Here is an 18,396-nt window from a genome sequence, read left to right on the forward strand (position 1 = left end):
TAGTCGTTGGTAAAAGAGTAGCCCAAGAGTTGGCGGTGGGTGGTGATGACTAGCTGCCTTCCCTCTAGTCTTACACTACTAAATGAGGGAGGGCTAGCACAGATAGCCATCGAGTACGAAATTCAAAAACAAAACAAAGCACTTTATGAAACACGTCTTTAACTGCCATCTGTCGATTTATGTTATCACTACAATAAAGTTTTTTAAAGGTTTATTAATTGTCTACAGTAATTAACCACACAGATTTATTATTTCTGATATACGTCTGATAAAAGCGTTTTTTTTTTGCTATCTCAGCCAATCCAAAATATATTCTTATTAACTTAAGTAATCTGTGAAAAATATTACAGAGAAAGCTAACCAACCACAAGAAACAATTGTTTTGTTTTATCGTTATAACCTAAACTTATATATCCCGACCTATAATGTTATTCCATAATATAATCTAGTAAGTCGGAATCTAAAATATGATATTATCTCAGACATAAGCTTTCATTATGTAATTTTTCTAGTATAGGTATAACACTTACTGTGTATGACTTAATATATACCTCATGGTTCTTTTATAACATTTCAATTATTTATTAGTTCTTTTAGCCTTAGGGGAGTTTCATCACAATATATTTCAAAATATACATTCTTATGTACTGGTTGGTGAAAAACTTTAACATAATCTTAATATTTTCGGGCTCATTTTGTCTTTTTGTTACATGATCAGTTAATGCAAAGTAATAGATTTTTATAGTTTTCTCATTGCGTAAGATTGCTTCCAAATAAATAATAGTAATCGGTTCAAGTTTTGCGAAAAGCTTGTTCGTAGTTGTTTACAACGATTGTACCATCTTATTAAATTGAATTTTCTAAATTAACTACTTTATTAATGCGTTTATAATACTAATATCGAGCTGTAAATTTACTATAATAAAATATCTGATTCTTCTGACTCTAACTTCAGTGTTTTATCAGTACTGAACAACCATTTTTTTCTTGCCGAATTTAATATACAGTACCAGGTTTTAGTGTAGTTGAACGGTTATTTAATCGGATTGAATCATATTGTTTGAACAGTTTATTTACCTGCTGTGTTATAATATTTGTTCAGTCAGATTTTGTTTCAGTGCAGAAAACTAATTTTAAATACAGTTACTCTGGTGTGAAAACAAGACTGGTAGATGAAAAGCACTGATAGTAAGGAAAAACTAATGACTTTATTGTTCATTTTTTATTCTTAATCTGTCTAGATTACACTACCATCTACGACGCATGACAGATACATAATAGTGAATTATTTCGGCTTGTATAAAATTATTTGTTTTTAAGCCTACTTTCCGCTAGGCCTTTTGTTATGCTTTCTGTTGTTGTACAATTATAATTTAGTATTGAATTATCAGGAAGTAATTATACGTATTTTGTTTTAACTGTTATACTGTTTAGGATACCATTCGAGATAGTTATTTTTCTGCTTGAAATTGAATCACTTATATTGACTGTGACTTTTCAATACGTCATTGTTCAAAGATCTAAGATGTTTTAGCATTATCTTAAAACCAGTTGAACAGAAAATTTAATTAGAATTAAATATTAGCGTTGCAGTAAAATTTAATGAAAACTAACATCTTTTCAGCGAAAACAGTCTTTGAAGTTCTAACACACAATGTAATTTTTATTCGTATTAATGTTAAACTAACACTCATTAAAAATAGGAACTGTATTTAGTTTTTTCGTGAGTATATACTTGTGGGGTTGAAGGTAAATTTATTTCTGACCATCCCATTGTCTAAAGTCTTAAACCCCCGGTTGAACACTATATTATTATCGTGTTCTTAGCTTAAAATATGACCAGTGCAGTTTAAAAGCGACATGTTTAGTATCACAATATAGTGCCTTAGAATGTTAGATATGTATAATGTTCAGAACATACGTGCATCGTGCATCACAAGGTATTACACATCATTCAAACCATTTGCAGATAAAAGAACGTAACTATAAATCGTATCCATTTCACTCGTAATAATGTTTCTACGTCTTGTAAAATACATACACTTTGTATCTATTTATGTTTGAAGAGCCTTAGCAAGTTGGATCGTTTCTTTGTTGTTTTCATATAGTACTGTTATTCGAATAAGTAAGAATATTGTTTCGTTTTCTTAGTGTAAAATCATAAATTAGCGTTTCTCATACTGGTGTCAACGTGTTATGTTCGAAATTTTATAAAAATTAAATTTATACGAAATGACACATTTAATTTTTAAAAATAACATATATAAAACATCAATAAGTTTGGAAGTGGGAGAAAAAATTTATTAAAAGGAGAATTTGGTTCACTAAAGTTTAACCGCTGTCATAGATAATATCCACCATGATGGAAGGGTTAGCACAAAGAATCACCAGGAAATCAGTTTTGAAATATATCATGTCCGTATTTGACTATTTATACTAAAACTAGATAGTCTTAACGTTGTAGTTTTAAAAAGTAATTTAAAACCTTTAACCCGTTTTCCATTCCTTTGTTTTTTATTTGAAACAAACCGTCTGTGGGTTCACCGAGTCTTCCTTACCTCACGCCCCTAGGTTTTTATAAGTAAATTTACAGCTTATGAGGATTTCCTGTTCTTGTTCGGGATACAACATCACCTGCTTTCAATGATGGCCCAAGCTGGCGGCTATCATACTCGTCTCAAAAAACACATCTATAATGTGGACATAACATATAATTATAGGACGGTGAAGCACAGATGTAGAGATAGGAGGAGGTCTCCTCGATGTAATGAGTCCTATCAATAATGAGTCGTCTGGCAGATTGGCAGCTAATGGAATTTGCTTATGAAATTTTTTCTCTAATCATTTGCAGTAATTAAAAATTGCCTCACTCGTCGGGATCTTTGTTGCTGCCCCATATGACTAACCTCTAACCAGACCGCATCCGGCAGTTCTCACCTTATGAAGCAAGCCCTTCTCACCTCGGAACATGTACACCAAGCTTTTTTGTCAGAACGTACACGTTTCTTGACCAATGAGGTGATACGAACACTCAGTGACGCTGTTTGACCTCAAACACAACCCATGTTCTCTTTCCCACCCCCATTTTCCCTAATCTCGCCAAAGTTTCTCCCAAGAGCAGTTATTGCTTCTTTAGTTTTGTTTTGTTTTCTTAGATAACTCCCGACGGCGAGGTCTAAGAGATCACATTTGGCCTGAGGGTCAGAAAATGACCCGATTGACTTAAGTAGCATTTATTTGCCATTAGTCATAGTTGAATAAAGACGTGCTTAGGTAATTTCACAGAAAGAAGTAGGACGGAAAATTACAAAGAAGTTCATTTTCCCAGCCCTTTCCTCCACTGACTGTAGAATCATTTTGGATGACAATCATAAAATTTCATTAGGAGTACAATGTTTTAAAAAGTAATCACATAGCCTAACCTTTCTCACCTAAGTTTGTATTAGATTATATATTAAATGTCAAGCTTTCCGGATGTTGAGTTGTTTATTACACACATGAGCTTTGTTCCGGGATATGACCCATACCAAATAGACTTACTGGTTCTGTATACCCGGTACTATTATCGTGACAATAATTTTATCACGATTAGCAAAATGGAAAATCCGTTATCATGATATACTACGTTCTTCATTACAAAACATAATTTTTCGTGCTTGTTTGGAACTAAATCAATAATGATTCTTATAAACTGCCTAGAGTACCATGCGTAAAGATATAATTTTCGATTGACAATGAATTATAATATAAATTAGAAAACTGAAAATATGTTTAAAAGAATAAAAATAGTTTTAAAACTCTTAATCGTATTTGCTAAGAAACATTTTGACAGATTTACTTTTATAGTTTTTTATTTAGTTTTATAGTGTTTGTAGTTAAGCACAAAGCTGCACAAAGGGCTATCTGCTCAGCCCACCGAGGGGAATCGAACCCCTGATTTTAGCGTTGTAAATCCGGAGACATACCGCTGTACTAGCGGGGGGCGCCACGGGTATCGAAACTTGGTTTCTAGTGTTGTAAGTCCACAGTCTCCGTCTCTGGGAAGCGATAAACTTTTATTTAAAGCACAAATTTAAACTGCTTTCGGTAGAACTTCACATTAGCTTTTTGATAAATTATTCTTCCGAAATGAGTAAGAGGTAGGGAAACAAATTATAGTAGTTAAAAACAATTTTCTAAGACAAAATATCAATCTAATTTTTTGAATTTTCGAACTTTTCTAAAGTATTAATTTAATTTTCTGTCGTAAAAATTACGAACATTTGAAATTTTGTGATTGAAAAATTGGAAGTAATATTCATCTGCAAAATTTAAGTGATTTTTGCTTTCTTATAATTTCTAAGCATAACGGATAAGGGCTCTTAAATTCCAACATTCAGGTTGTTGGTTAAAGCCTGTGACGTAATGTAACCGATTAAAGGTTGGATAATCTTATTATTCGTCATGGGCTGAACGCGACTGTTGCACGCAAGCGACTTTGGTTCCTGGGTATTCCAGGACTTGTGGTTGTCATGCAACTGGCTATGCCATTGAAACTTTATAACACATTAGCGATTGCAAAGTAGGCCTAACGTGAGTTAAGCCTATTTCGTGCTCACTAATACGTTTCCGTGATACTTTCTAACAGATATCTCCATGAACTTTATGCAGTCTCTTTATGTGGACTCCCGCCTTCCTAAGTTCTACAAGATTACTAGATACTCTATTTGTCTTTCTTTCTCTTCGTGTTTCTTTGATAACTATATTACAAAACAACATCGAAATTGAAATTTTTGTTAGGGTTAACGTTCGCCTCAGTTCATTCTCAGTCGTTTTTGGACTTTACAAGCTAACGTAAAGTTTACCTAAGTTATAATTTTCGTGTAGTAAAATTGGTTTCAGATCTAGTGTAGTGTACAAAAATTATGGAAATTTTTGAGATTGATTATATTTCTCAGTTATAATAATTTTTTTAGTATCTATAGGAATAAAGTATGTCAAGCAAAAAATCACATGTAAATAGCGAATTGATCACATCACCTGAAAATACTCTGTATTTTAATAAAAATAAAACCTTGTTAAATCTGATTCAAAATAGTGAAAAATTCAAATATATTTGGTGTTTTGGTTTCTTTTATATTGTAATGAAGATATAAAATATAAAAAAGAAAGTTATTTGAACATGAGATCATTAAGACTTCAAGTCTCTTATTTGTCAAATCCTACTCTTTTTTTAGATTTTGGTAATCGGCATATTTTAATGGAACTTCTTAAAAACTTTAAGTTGATAAAGATTTTGGATTAAAGTATTTGCATTTTGTGTTTATGGTAATTCCCCGGTAGTTCAAAGATAAGTTCGAGGCTTATAACGCTTAAGATCGGTTTTCGATACCCAGTGCTGCGTAACTTGACGTTTAACAACAAGACAAAAACTTGTCAGAAAGCTACTTGCCTCCTTCTCGTCCCCCACTGGGACAGCGGCAAGTCTATAGATTTACAACTCTAAAATCATGGGTTCAGTTTCCCTCGGTGGACACAGTAGATAATGCGATGTGGCTTTACTATTAAAAAAAAAACACATATACACACATGATGCTGTCCTCAATTTTGAACTACTGACTAAGGGATTGACTGATACTCTTATAACTTACCAACAACTTTGATGTGCCGCAAGGATTCGAAACCGGCTCACTAGTTCTGAAATAAGGAGTTCCAATGACCCGGGGCCAACGAATACACTAAGATTTATTTTCAATTGCATTTTTTAATACTCATTAAAATTACAAATGTATAATTCCTGACACAACATCAACAAACACTCATAAAGTTTTTTGAAATATATTGTGATGAAACTCCCCTAAGGCTAAAAGAACTAATAAATAATTGAAATGTTATAAAAGAACCATGAGGTATATATTAAGTCAATATGTAACTGTTCGGTATACAAGGTCCTTCTGTTAGTATTAGTTCCTTTCTTATAATGCACATTCGAATGTGGCATGTGCTTTTCGTGGTTTAGTCGCAGTTAACCTATATTCTAGCGATGTATGAGCATGCATAAGCAAAGCAAGAAGATTTAATATGGATAATAAACTAACTGTTTTTGAAATGTTTCCGTTTAATGATCGTTTCTGCCTTTGATGGCAGTATTTACATATTTTTACCACATCCATAACGTTAAACGACTTGCATTTTTATTTTTGTGTATATTTAAGAAAGTAGTATACCAGATGATGGCCTACTATTCAACAAAACATCTTCGTTGGTATTTAATCTCAGTTGTTTAAAATACTGTGTGTTTCGATCTAACGCATTACATTCTAAACTCTTGATTTAAAACTCTGATGCAATTTTTCTTTGTATTCTTATTTTTATAAAGACTATTTTCCATCCACCAGTTATTTTATTGATTTCTCAAGTATATATGGTTGTTGTTGTTTTTTTTAATAAAAGCATTTAAATCTCTTCACGTTCCTTTCTGTTGAATTCCACTTTCTCTATTACAAAGTAAATATATTATTAATAACAAACCTTCATCATCAAGTTTTGATATCCGTATAGAGGGATTTTATCTAACCATCAAAAACTAGTCATCATTACTTGGATGGTGAAAAGTATTCGAATTCTTAAGAAAAAATCTACTTTCTATAAACGAATGGAATGAGGGTTGGAATATCTTATTTCGTGTGGATTGTCCTCATGCACGTTTTTGTTGGAACCTACACAGGAAAAGATTTTCTTTTCCCTCTGAGAATTGGAACATCAGTTTATGTTTACAATCACTTATTGGAGAACCCATCTGTAGACATATTGTCTGTATTCAGATCAGAAAAGCAAGAAAACAACATAGAAAATGTCAGAGTTTTTTGCAGGCATCGTTTGTCTACCATCTGGAAAGTTTCTTCTGAGAGAAGAGATTGATAAGTGTTCTCATTCCAATGTAATTGAATCCTTCACGAATTGAAGATTGTCAATCAAATTTCTCTCTCTATAGGAAGAACGAATTTGTCTTATATTTACTGTTCGTTTCCGCTGACAGACCCGGAAACCGGTAGAAAGACGAGAGAACGGTTGTTCCGATTGCCTTGCTGGTATAGAAGCTTTTGAGTGAACCTAGCACTGATAATAGGAAAATGTGATGTTTTTGGTGTGTTACATTTCCATATTGATTAGTGTGTCTATGCTAAAGCTTGTCAGTCGTTACAGTTGAAAGTAAATCTAGTAGGTTGTATGTATTTTCCAAGAGACTAATAATCATGAACGTGAACTTCATTATATCCTATGGGCGACATGATGGGTTCCCATTACACGCACTATATAGAGAACATATTAATCATCTATGACGCGCTTGAGAAGCATATGTGTTTAGCGCACAGACAGTGAGGGTTAAAGTTTGTTTTTCCACCACTAGCGTAAACGGCGCACTAAAAGGAATGGGTTGGGTTTGATCATAACTCAGACGAGAGACATGTTAGAACATAAAACCGTCATATCCTCTCTCTAAGCATACATTATAACGCTATGCTAAATTCAAAGGCCTATATACTATAGGAACTACTAAACTCAAAACTACATTTTCCCGTCATAAAAGACAATTTATGTTCTAACACCACACTAATCCATATGAAGAATAACGAAAAGTATGGAAAACGGAATGAACGACTTTTTTTATATATATATATTATTACATCGTAAAATATGTTTGATGTGAGAAAACAGAAAAGGTTTCCGTAAAAGGACGTAGTTAAGAACATTTCCCAATTTTGTAGTTTTACATGCTTATTGACAAAGCTTATGCAAGGCTATAGTTTGGATAAAGGATATGATAAAGGGTTTACATGACTATACAGATATGTAGTTCTTGTTGTACAAGACGTAAATAACTCCATATATCATAGGTAATTTCTGTCATCAAGTTTATTGAAAACAACGCTTACATATATGCATTCCAGTATCTTACTTGTGCGTTTCTACTTACAGTTTTATGAAATTTAAATTCGTTTACGAAACCAAAGAACTTAAGAAGAACACGTTCGACCTGCTTTAATACCCCCTTCTATCATTGTGTTAGCAATTAAACTGGCAGTCTTCTATTTGCAATCTAACCCAGGCAGCAAAACAAAACTGTATTGGACATGTAGAATTCATTGTTGTTGTTTTTGGTTTAAAAAAACACACACATTATATCTATACACATATTTTATGTGAAAGCGAAATTTTATTTGAAAGAAAAACAAAACTAACCCTAAATGCCTGAAACTCAGTTAAATGAGACTTAACTATACATTTTAGCACTTTTCAGATGTTTGTTGTAATACCTGCTAGTTGTTTTATATATTTTAGTCCTTATTAATGTGAAGTGACTCTCGTCTAGGGTAACGAAAATTTATTAAACTGTATGGTAAGTTTATAATAAAACATATCATTTTCGGTAAGAAGATGGGTCATAATTTCCTATTTTTCTTAAGAATAAAATGTGGACACCTAGTTGTACATTGACGAATCTCATTATTAGTTTAGTTACCCATGAACAGTTAGTTAGTTCAGAGTAAATATTTGTTTGTATCTATGCTACGTCTACCACAAGTATCGAAACCCAGTTACTGGCGTTATAAGCCATCAAACTAACAGCTGTGCCACATTTTATTTTTTTTTATGATAAAGTGATTTTTTTATTGCTTTGTAGTCGGATATTTGTCACCAAAGTGTCTACGAACTTGTGCACTCCGAAGACCGAGAAGAACTACAGCGCCACCTCATGTGGAATTCACGTTTATCTGCAGATCACAGTGGTCTCTCATTACAAGAAATTTTATCATCAGGTTTGTACTTTTCTCGTAATACTGGACAAATAACCAAATCAAATTTTGTATGACGATTATCATAAAGGTACTGATAAATTATTCAAACTATCTGAGTGTAACTTATATTTAGCCTTTAACACAAACTTTTACAAAAAAGAAAAAGGAGGTTAGGAACATTTACCTTTGAGTTTGCTATTTTCATTCAGATGCGTATATAATTTTTTTTCCGAGTTCCACATTTGTCTGACACATATATGTATAGTTTAAAGGGGGGATATGCAACTTTGTATTAACTACACGTTATATATACATAAATTAAATATCTGTTCTGTCTCTTCAGAAGCAATACATTTATTTCTCTCATGACAATATAGTTGTTGCTGTTGTTGGTTTTTTCACAAAATATTTGCTTCTTACTTGCATTTTATAATTAACCGGATAGTTTCTGACATAACTGTTTCCTGCCCTGTCAAAACCTGCTGCGTTTGACGCCTTCTCGCCAGCATATGACTCATTCTGTTCCAGATATAGAATATTCAGGATGCATGTAGAGGTGTGCAAATCAGACATATCATACTGTCAAAATCAAGAACGAATTTGGCAAGAAAATGAGTGCTTGTTGAGATTTGTGAGCACCTAGGCAGGTGTACAATGCTGCACACTCCCGCCGGTAGGGGGATCAGGCGGTGCCGTATCTATGGTAACGAGGGAACCGTTAACCTGTCGGCAACGTGGAATAGCGATCTTTGTAGTCTCCAGAGAGTTCACCGTAAGTTTTGTTAATTCGGGATTGTTGTTGATACCCACACGGCAAGTAACGCACCAGACGCACGTAATCTCCAAATCCAATGGCGCTGTGTTCGAGAATAGCTTGACTACCTGAAAATATCGAGCTTCACTTATCATTAATTAATCAATGGGTGTTTTACACATATTAACCATCCTGTTGGTTGGTACATAGTGATCCCAACCCAACATTTGTAATTTTCTATATGTTCCCGTGACTCAAGCATTGAAACCTAATAAGAAGAGACAACCTATTTGTGGGCATCTTCTATCAGGTTTCTTTGTTGTAACATAAACAACGTCAACATGTAAAAACAGAAATCTCCCTGATTTGTATAAGAGGTTATCCTTACGATTTCTCTCATGCCTTGAACGCCACGTGTCTGCTGAAACGATTTACGCGGAGCAATCATCTTCGTCATGTGTAAGTGAACGCTGATTTACAAGATTTAATAGCAAAATTAATAACAAACGTGTAATTAAAGTACACTGAAAATTATATATGAAACGTGGTCGGCGGTTCTAATGTAAGTTTATCCAACCCTAACTTTTGTTATCATACAAGAACAAATGGAGGATAGTTTGACAATATTATAAAAACATACTTATTTACACGAGACAACATTAGTAGCTAAACCATAAATTTCTGTCTTAAGTAATCACAGGTTTTCAAAATGTGAACATTAGATCTTAGTTGAGGGTATGTTTGCGTTTTAGAGGAAAATATTCCTTCTTCAAATGAAACTCTCTTTTTTTCAGCAATTTCTGTAATGAGTAAAGCCGTTTATACTTTGTAGTCTTACCTTACTTAATAATGTGGATCATGTCTTTCATTATTATAAAGAGAATTTATAATGGGAAAATATAGAATTTACCATCACAAATATACATAATGTCCTGTTTTCTAGCTTTGTTTTCTTGTAGTGCAGCAAAGCAAACATAAAGAACTTACAGTTTATTACTTAGAGGTAAAAATAAAACTATTTTGAGTCTACAAATGAAGTTTTATACCCAAGGATACGTAATACGTTTATTAACAAACACACGCTTATAAACATCATTTTATTAAGTAACATTTTATAGTTGGTTAGAAACTCACGTTTTTGTTTCTAAATGAAGTGTAAATTTTATTAACGAAACATTTTTACAACTAGCAAAAAGGTCGTCCTATGTGCGACTGTTTGTGCTAGTAATTTTACTACTCTTAGTATTCGTACTTCATTAAAAACATCATAAAAAGTGGCCATTTTCTAAAAAAAAATTATTTTCCGGGAAGTATTGGACAGGAACAATATTGGATTGTGTTATTTAATCATGCGCAACTCATTGCATCGAAGTGTTCCGATGTACAAAACTTAAAATGTTCATACACTTTACTAGCATAAGCTTTAATGTTTTTATATATTGAAGACAGTATTATTTATTGAAAAATATTTTTAAGAACTCCAGTTTGTAAGCACTACATTTACATATATCAATAAAGATATAATCTAACCCTCACGTACAGTTCTACTGAAAGTTATGTTCTTGTTGTGATTAGATTACTTTTATTTAAAATTGTGTTCTGTGATAAATAAATGTTATTTCACATACTATAGTTATTGTTCTGAGTATTTGGATCTTGAATACACAAAGTATGAATTGCTCTATGGATTTCTGTTTATGATGCCATTCAGTAGATGGCGAAAAGTTTTGATTACATACATAGATACTGACATACACGCTACGTCCGTTATAGTATAATTATAATATTATTAATAGTACATAACATTTGTCAACCAACACATATTATAATGATTATTATGTAATTACATAGTATATAATGTTTGTTACAAAAACATATTGTTATACGTTCAGTAACGACTTATAACAAATAAACTCTTGCTAAGGGTGTTTGTGTAATATTTGTTAATAAACATAATTTATAATATTATTGTTTGTACAGCAAAACACTTAGAAGACTTAGAACGAAACTTTACGGTAAGATTTCGCTGTCTTCTGGACAACACCTCAGGGTTTTTGGTAAGTTCGTCCAGCATTTCATTTAAAATACACCAAACTTTAGCTGAGATTTGTTTAGCTCACGATGTTAATTATTTCCAGCATCATTATAATCATATGCTTAATTACTAGTCTGTTTCAACACTTAGAACTAGGATAGCAAAATGTATATGGTATTTGCTAACACATGTTGCCATAATACTTTTGTGAAAGAATTAAAAACACTTGCCACACGTAATTTTCTTTCTATAATGTGTGTATAATCACGTAACAAATAATACATAATAATAGTAAATAGTATCATTATAATCAAACTAGTATTTATTATAAGTTTGTTTACAGAACCTAGTTTGAAACGTATATGCATTTACTGATTTTTTTTTTTTCCATACTAATTCTGATATTGAGAAAATTCAACGAAAAACTATTGTATCTTTGAATTACCAACATTTTGTCATTTTTGTTTTTTTTCCGGCCCATGCAACGGGTCTTCAGAATTAAGACTTTTCTTTATAACTAGTATTCAATTTAACAGTTAAAAACCTTAAACTAATTTATGTGTCTCTAAATATGTGTTTTAAAGCGATTGGATATTCGGGGAAGGATAAAAATTCTACACGGCCAGCACCACAAAACTGAAGACCCTCCCCTGGCTTTATTTGCTGTCTGCACGCCATTTGGGCCTCCATCGTTGTTGGAGATGCCTCATAAGGAATCCATGTTTAAGAGCAAACACAAACTTGATCTCTCCCTAGTTTCCATGGATCAGAGGTTAGGCATTTTGTAACTTTCAGTAAAACCTTTTTTTTTTCTGTTTTGAAATTAATAATTATGTTCAAATCTTAATGTTCCGAATTATTTTTTTTTGTTCTAAGCTTGTGGTAATAACAGTAATTTGTATAGATTGTTTCTGGACTAGTTTTTATTGCCAGTTTTATATATTTATATATGAATATATAACTGCTATAACCATTACCCATGAGAGGTAAATAAACTAACAAAACCTAAACCTATAGCTGGAAACCGGGCCGCTATTCTTAGAATCAGAAAAACCTAAACCTACAGCTGGAAACCGAGCCACTATTCTCAGAGTCAGATAAAGCAAATATATTGCTGGTGGCTCAGTGGTAGACATAAAGACTTATAATGCTAAGAATAGTGGCTCGATACCCACTGGTAGTACAGCGTAAATATCCCAAACAAACAAATACAAAAGAATCGTTTAATACGATACAGTGGTTAGCTTCTTTAAGCATCATTAATTTTGAGCTGATAGAAGAGGGAATGTAGCAAGCAATATGTAACCACCGACAACTCTCGGACTGTTCTTGTCAAGTAGTGGGATTTGATTATAATAGAGAGCGATGTTCCGGCAACGGATCTCGAACCATGAACCAATGGATTCAGTCTCGTATGCTTTCCACGCCTTGCCTTTATTAATACAACTATAAAGGGTACAGGAGAGATACTTTTATTAATCTGAATCTGTATCATAATTCTAACTGTATTTCATATATAATTTTCAAAGATTTATTTTTCGCGAATTCACAGAAATCTTTTGACAAAATTGTGGCCTAGTTTTTCATCCTGGAATGTATGCACGAAAAGTTTCCTGTTATATCATTTCTGGTCACTTTTATGTGTACTTCCAATCGGGATTATGAAAGCACACAATTTGTACAAACTTTATAAACACGTCTGCTGAATTCAATTGAGTAAAAAAGCTAACAACTTGTAGAATCACCCACTCCCCCAAAAAAATCGTAACTTTAACAAGTTATTTTAATAAAGTTATTCAAATGGCAAACCTAATATTTTCATAGTAGATTAATATATATCTTTGGTTCAGTTGCAGTGCTTTAAGTTTTATATTTTCGGAAGTATAATTGTAAATTTATACTGAATCTACTTAGAACAGATATTAAAGTAGTTAAAGTCTTATAATAAATCATTATAATGTTATTCAATTATCATCACCATAATGTATAAGCAAAACTTATATTTTTCTCTTATATATAAAATAAGTTTCATCATTACGATAACTAGTATAAAATATTCTGTTGCAGGTTCAGAATTCCTGTTATGAGTCATATAGACCCTAATTTACCCATCAAGCTTCTCCATTACCCCAAGTTATTTATATAAGTACCCAAAAACAAACAAAAATAATGCACCTGATCCAATTTTGATTCCTCTAGCTTGTGAGCAGAGATACGAACAAAGTTTCAGACATTGCTTCCCTGGGATCCCACTGGGGCCATGAACATTAAATCTGATACCAGGTTCTGGTTCAGCGACCCTAAGAATATATTCCAAGTCTCATATAATATTTGAGTGACTTTTCTAGCGCGGTGTGCTCTTTACTCGTGCTGTCTTGATAGGAGGCTACGCCATATAAATATATTCAATCCAATTAAAATGTATTCCAAATGAAAGTACAGTTTTAACTTTTAAAACACTTCTGATTGAGCCAAGACGTGGTAGTCAGAGAAAACGACCTGAATGTTACAGTACTGTATCCTTGTTGTGCCAAGAGCTTTTCTGTTTTCCCCATTTTCATTCAAAGCAAAAAATACATAGTTGTTTCACAGATATTTCAATCAAGCATTCTACATCTTCTCAAAACTGCCTTTGTACGATCGAATTCACATAAAAACAAGAGTATTAATAATACACTTTCAAACAGTTTATCGATTAAGTAAAATACACGTTGACTTTAACTTCTTAATCCTCTACTTTCATTAAGAACTTTAAATTATATTTTCCACGATATATTCTTTTTGTTCTTTTCTTATGCAATCATGAATATTCCCTTCGGTCTTTACTGCCGTCTCTCGATATCGGGTTGATATCACCATCTTGCTCTATGTGTACTGCAATTTATACACCTACACTATCTGAATTTATAGAAAACTTTAAGCTTTATTATTCTGTATATTAGTAAGTTTCGCAAAATATCCATGGGATGAAACATTAAAATCAGTTTATAGATGAAAGCAAAATTAATATACTTCAAGCAGTTGTGAATTAAGTGTTAATGTTAAACATACGACAGAGAATTAAACAGATATCTTTAAATTTCAGTTCTTTATTAAGATCAGTTTAAAGGTCATCTAATAACTGCTTACAAACACGATAAATTTCAAACGTCTGTGAATAAAAGGAGAAATTTAATAAGGTAATAAACACTAGATATTTTTATTATGGTATATTGCATCTTCTTCTACCCGAAATGTGGTCAGTTGATAGATGGACTGTGTGACGTTTCATCTCAATAAAGCTGGTGATAGTATTTTACAAATTATTCTTTATCGGTCCTATTCTAAAGAGGCTTAACATGTCTTGGTGAATATTACACAAATCTTGTCAAAAATACCCACCCTTTTGGCCGTAAGGTCGTTATTATGTGATGGTCAGTTCCACTTTTTGTTGGTAGAGTGTATCCCAATGGTTGACGTTAAGTAGTGTTGACTAGTGCTTTTTCTTAATACATCCAGATTAAGAACTATTAGCGAAGCTAGCCTTTGATTAGCTTTGTAACAAATTAAAAACTAACAAACATATCCTAAGGGTTCCCAATAAAAAAGAAACAGTATTATCTCAAAATCATAACTTGTGTGCTGCCAGCGTAGGGGACTTTCACCCAGTGCCAGAAGACATCAAGTTGACTAGAAGTGCGATACAACACCAAAGCCTGGTCAATTTGTTTGTTTTTTGAATTTCCACATAGCTACACGAGAATTAGCCGTCCCTAATTTAGCAGTGAAAGATGACAGGGAAGGCAGCTAGTCATCACCACCCATCGCCAACTTTTGGACTACTCTTTTACCAACGAATAGTGGGACTACCTGGTAACATAATAACGCCCACACAGCTGAAAGAGCGAGCTCGTTTAGTGTGACGCGGATTCCAACCCGCGACCTTCTGATTGCGATTGAAGTTACTTAACCACCTAGTCGTGTCGGACAAAATTTTGTTGAAATGCTGTTTATGTTGTGAATTACAATATGGTATATAATGTCTTATAATGGCGAAACGCTATTTGTTGACTATTTATTTGTTGTTAAGCGAAAATCGACAAAACTTTTAGTTTGTGTTTTGTTTGCCACGAGTATTTAAACCCGATTTTCAGCGTTATAAACCCTCAGACTCATTGTTGAATCACCGGCGGACAGATTATCTATTTATAAACATCTTGTGTAACATTACCCCACATTAACACTTTAAAATAATTTGCTTTTTTTCCCCCCCAACTTTATACTGCTGGTTTCCAGTAAGAAAAAAAACGTTATAGGATTTCGAGCGTGTCCTCCGGCGGGTGAGCGGTACGTTTACGAATCTGTGACACTAAAATACGAGGTTCGAGGTAGACAGAACATAGGTTTTTGCTGAAATAACATCTCAACCGCACACCACAAAGTTACAATATTCTTAGGCCTGGCATGGCCAAGCGCGTAAGGCGTGCGACTCGTAATCCGAAGGTCGCGGGTTCGCGCCCGCGTCGCGCTAAACATGCTCGCCCTCCCAGCCGTGGGGCGTATAATGTGACGGTCAATCCCACTATTCGTTGGTAAAAGAGTAGCCCAAGAGTTGGCGGTGGGTGGTGATGACTAGCTGCCTTCCCTCTAGTCTTACACTGCAAAATTAGGGACGGCTAGCACAGATAGCCCTCGAATAGCTTTGTGCGAAATTCCAAAACAACAAACAAACAAACAAAACTTAAATTTTGTTCAAAGACATTTTTTGTGTAAATTACACGATTAACTTATTTGTAAGCTCATAAATACAAATCGAACATATCCAAAACATATGTACATATTTTTTCTATGTATATATATATATATGCACAGTTTAGATATTTTGTCAGATAATGAACAAAAGCACAGTTAATCATGGTTGACAAAGGCTTCAACTGTCTTGTAGAATTACTTTGATCCCATTTACCTTCAATAATAGATTGTTATCTACGTTCTTCAGCCTAAGCTTCGACGCTTCGCATTTAAGTTACTAAGTTTCTATTGTTTATGACGCTTGTTCTACAACATTTCGAACATAACTGTAAGAAAGAATGTGGTCTACCTTCAAGGTTAGTTCCTCATTAGGCTGTTTCTCCTAGTGATATTTTTTCCTGAAGCAGCGCTTTGTTTCAGAAAGTTCCACACATATATGTGTGTGTGTAATTATTAAAAGTTTTTATTTAGACTGTTATAGGGTACGTACTCTTCGTTCCGACATGAAATTGATAATTAAAACTTTATGCGAATCAAACCCCGATATTTTTTTAGGCTTATAACAAATACTTTGTAACAGAAGTACAAACAATATCAATATCAGTTATTTGATATGGGGTATTATTTACAATATTTTAGTCTTGGCATAACCTTAGTAGTAGTATTCTGCATGTTATATATTTTAGTTCTAAAAAACTATATTACGCACGCACTTTTATTAGTAACTTAAAATTCAATTAAAATCCAACTCAAAGAAGGATAAAATATAAAGTTCTGGCATTTTCAAATAAAATTATAAATAGAAAGTTTCTGGTTATGATAAATCGTCACTAGTTAACAGTAATATCGTTGAACTTTTGTCATAAATATATTGGTCACGTAGTTAGGGCGCTAGACTCGTAATTTGAGGGTCGCGGTCTTGAATCCCCGTCTTACTAAACATACTTGTCCTGTGGGAACGTTAAAAATGTGACGGTCAATCTCACTATTCGTTGGTAAAAGAATAGCCCAAGAGTTGGCAGTGGGTGGTGATGACTAGCTGCCTACGCTCTGCTGTTACTCTGCTAAATTAGAGACAGCTAGCGCAGATATCCCTCATGTAGCTTTGCGCGAAATTTAAAAATAAATAAATAAATATGTGAGTTAAGCCTCTGGAAAAGTTATGCTTAGAAATTGCACTGAACATAACTCGGTCTTGAGATTTAAGAAACATGTAGTGATAGTTGTGGCTTATGCCATTCGTGTAATATTCTTCTGTATAAAACCATGTTACTTGCGAAGTTCTTCCTAAGACCTAGTGATCTATAGCGTGGTGAATGTGAAATAAATAATTGAGCTTGGCAATAGAGGGGAAATCCAAGGCAGGGAGAAAGGAGGATCTCTTTAGACACAGGACAGGTTCCAACTCATAAATGTTTCACAATCACCATCACTATAACAAGGCAAAAAGAACAATGTAATATTTCTTAAATGTAAGACGAATGTTCATCATGTTGTGATGAGACTTGCCCCATCGCCTCGTGATGTTTTCATGAAGATATTTTTTACTTTAATTTGATATATTATATTTATGATTAAGAATGTAGGAAATAATCGACATCTTATCTCTGAGGTGATGGCCTCGTAAGATTGTGTGATAAATAATTTATACAGGTAATCGTAAACACTAATAGACATAATTTTGTTTCATGACGGTAATGCGGCACACTCCTCTCAAGGCCCAAGATGACTTTTTATAACCAATACTCTAGAAATAAAAGAAATACAAAATCTTCAGTCCCAATAACACATTTATCAAAGTCAGAAAAGATTAAATGTACGAATACAAATGTACTTACGCATCACCAACATCCTGATAAAACATAGCATTTCTTAATGAGTTTTATTGATAGAAAACAAGACGCCTGATCTTTTTGTAGATGCGAAATCTGTGAAACTAAAATATTTTAATTTTTTCCACGGTATAATATTACACAACATATGAACTGACATCATAATATATATGAGTGTGTATAATAACATTTTAAAAAATGTGTATCAATTTCTAAGTAATATTGAAAGATATATAGTCTTAAGGGTATATTAAGATTAATAGT

At 33.1% G+C, this 18,396-nt stretch overlaps 1 protein-coding gene across 3 annotated transcripts in view; it reads left to right on the plus strand.

The window, feature by feature from the left end:
- The window catches only part of LOC143258602 (uncharacterized), a 206,216-nt gene that overhangs the window by 162,419 nt on the left and 25,401 nt on the right, over positions 1-18,396 (plus strand). For all 3 annotated transcript variants that reach the window (XM_076517802.1, XM_076517801.1, XM_076517803.1), the window contains exons 5-7: positions 8,666-8,801; positions 11,515-11,591; positions 12,154-12,341. In XM_076517802.1, coding sequence (XP_076373917.1) covers positions 8,666-8,801; positions 11,515-11,591; positions 12,154-12,341 — 401 coding nt within the window. The remainder of the gene's footprint in view (positions 1-8,665; positions 8,802-11,514; positions 11,592-12,153; positions 12,342-18,396) is intronic.

Source organism: Tachypleus tridentatus, chromosome 8 (genome assembly GCF_004210375.1).
Source record: "Tachypleus tridentatus isolate NWPU-2018 chromosome 8, ASM421037v1, whole genome shotgun sequence".
Lineage (NCBI taxonomy): Eukaryota > Metazoa > Arthropoda > Merostomata > Xiphosura > Limulidae > Tachypleus > Tachypleus tridentatus.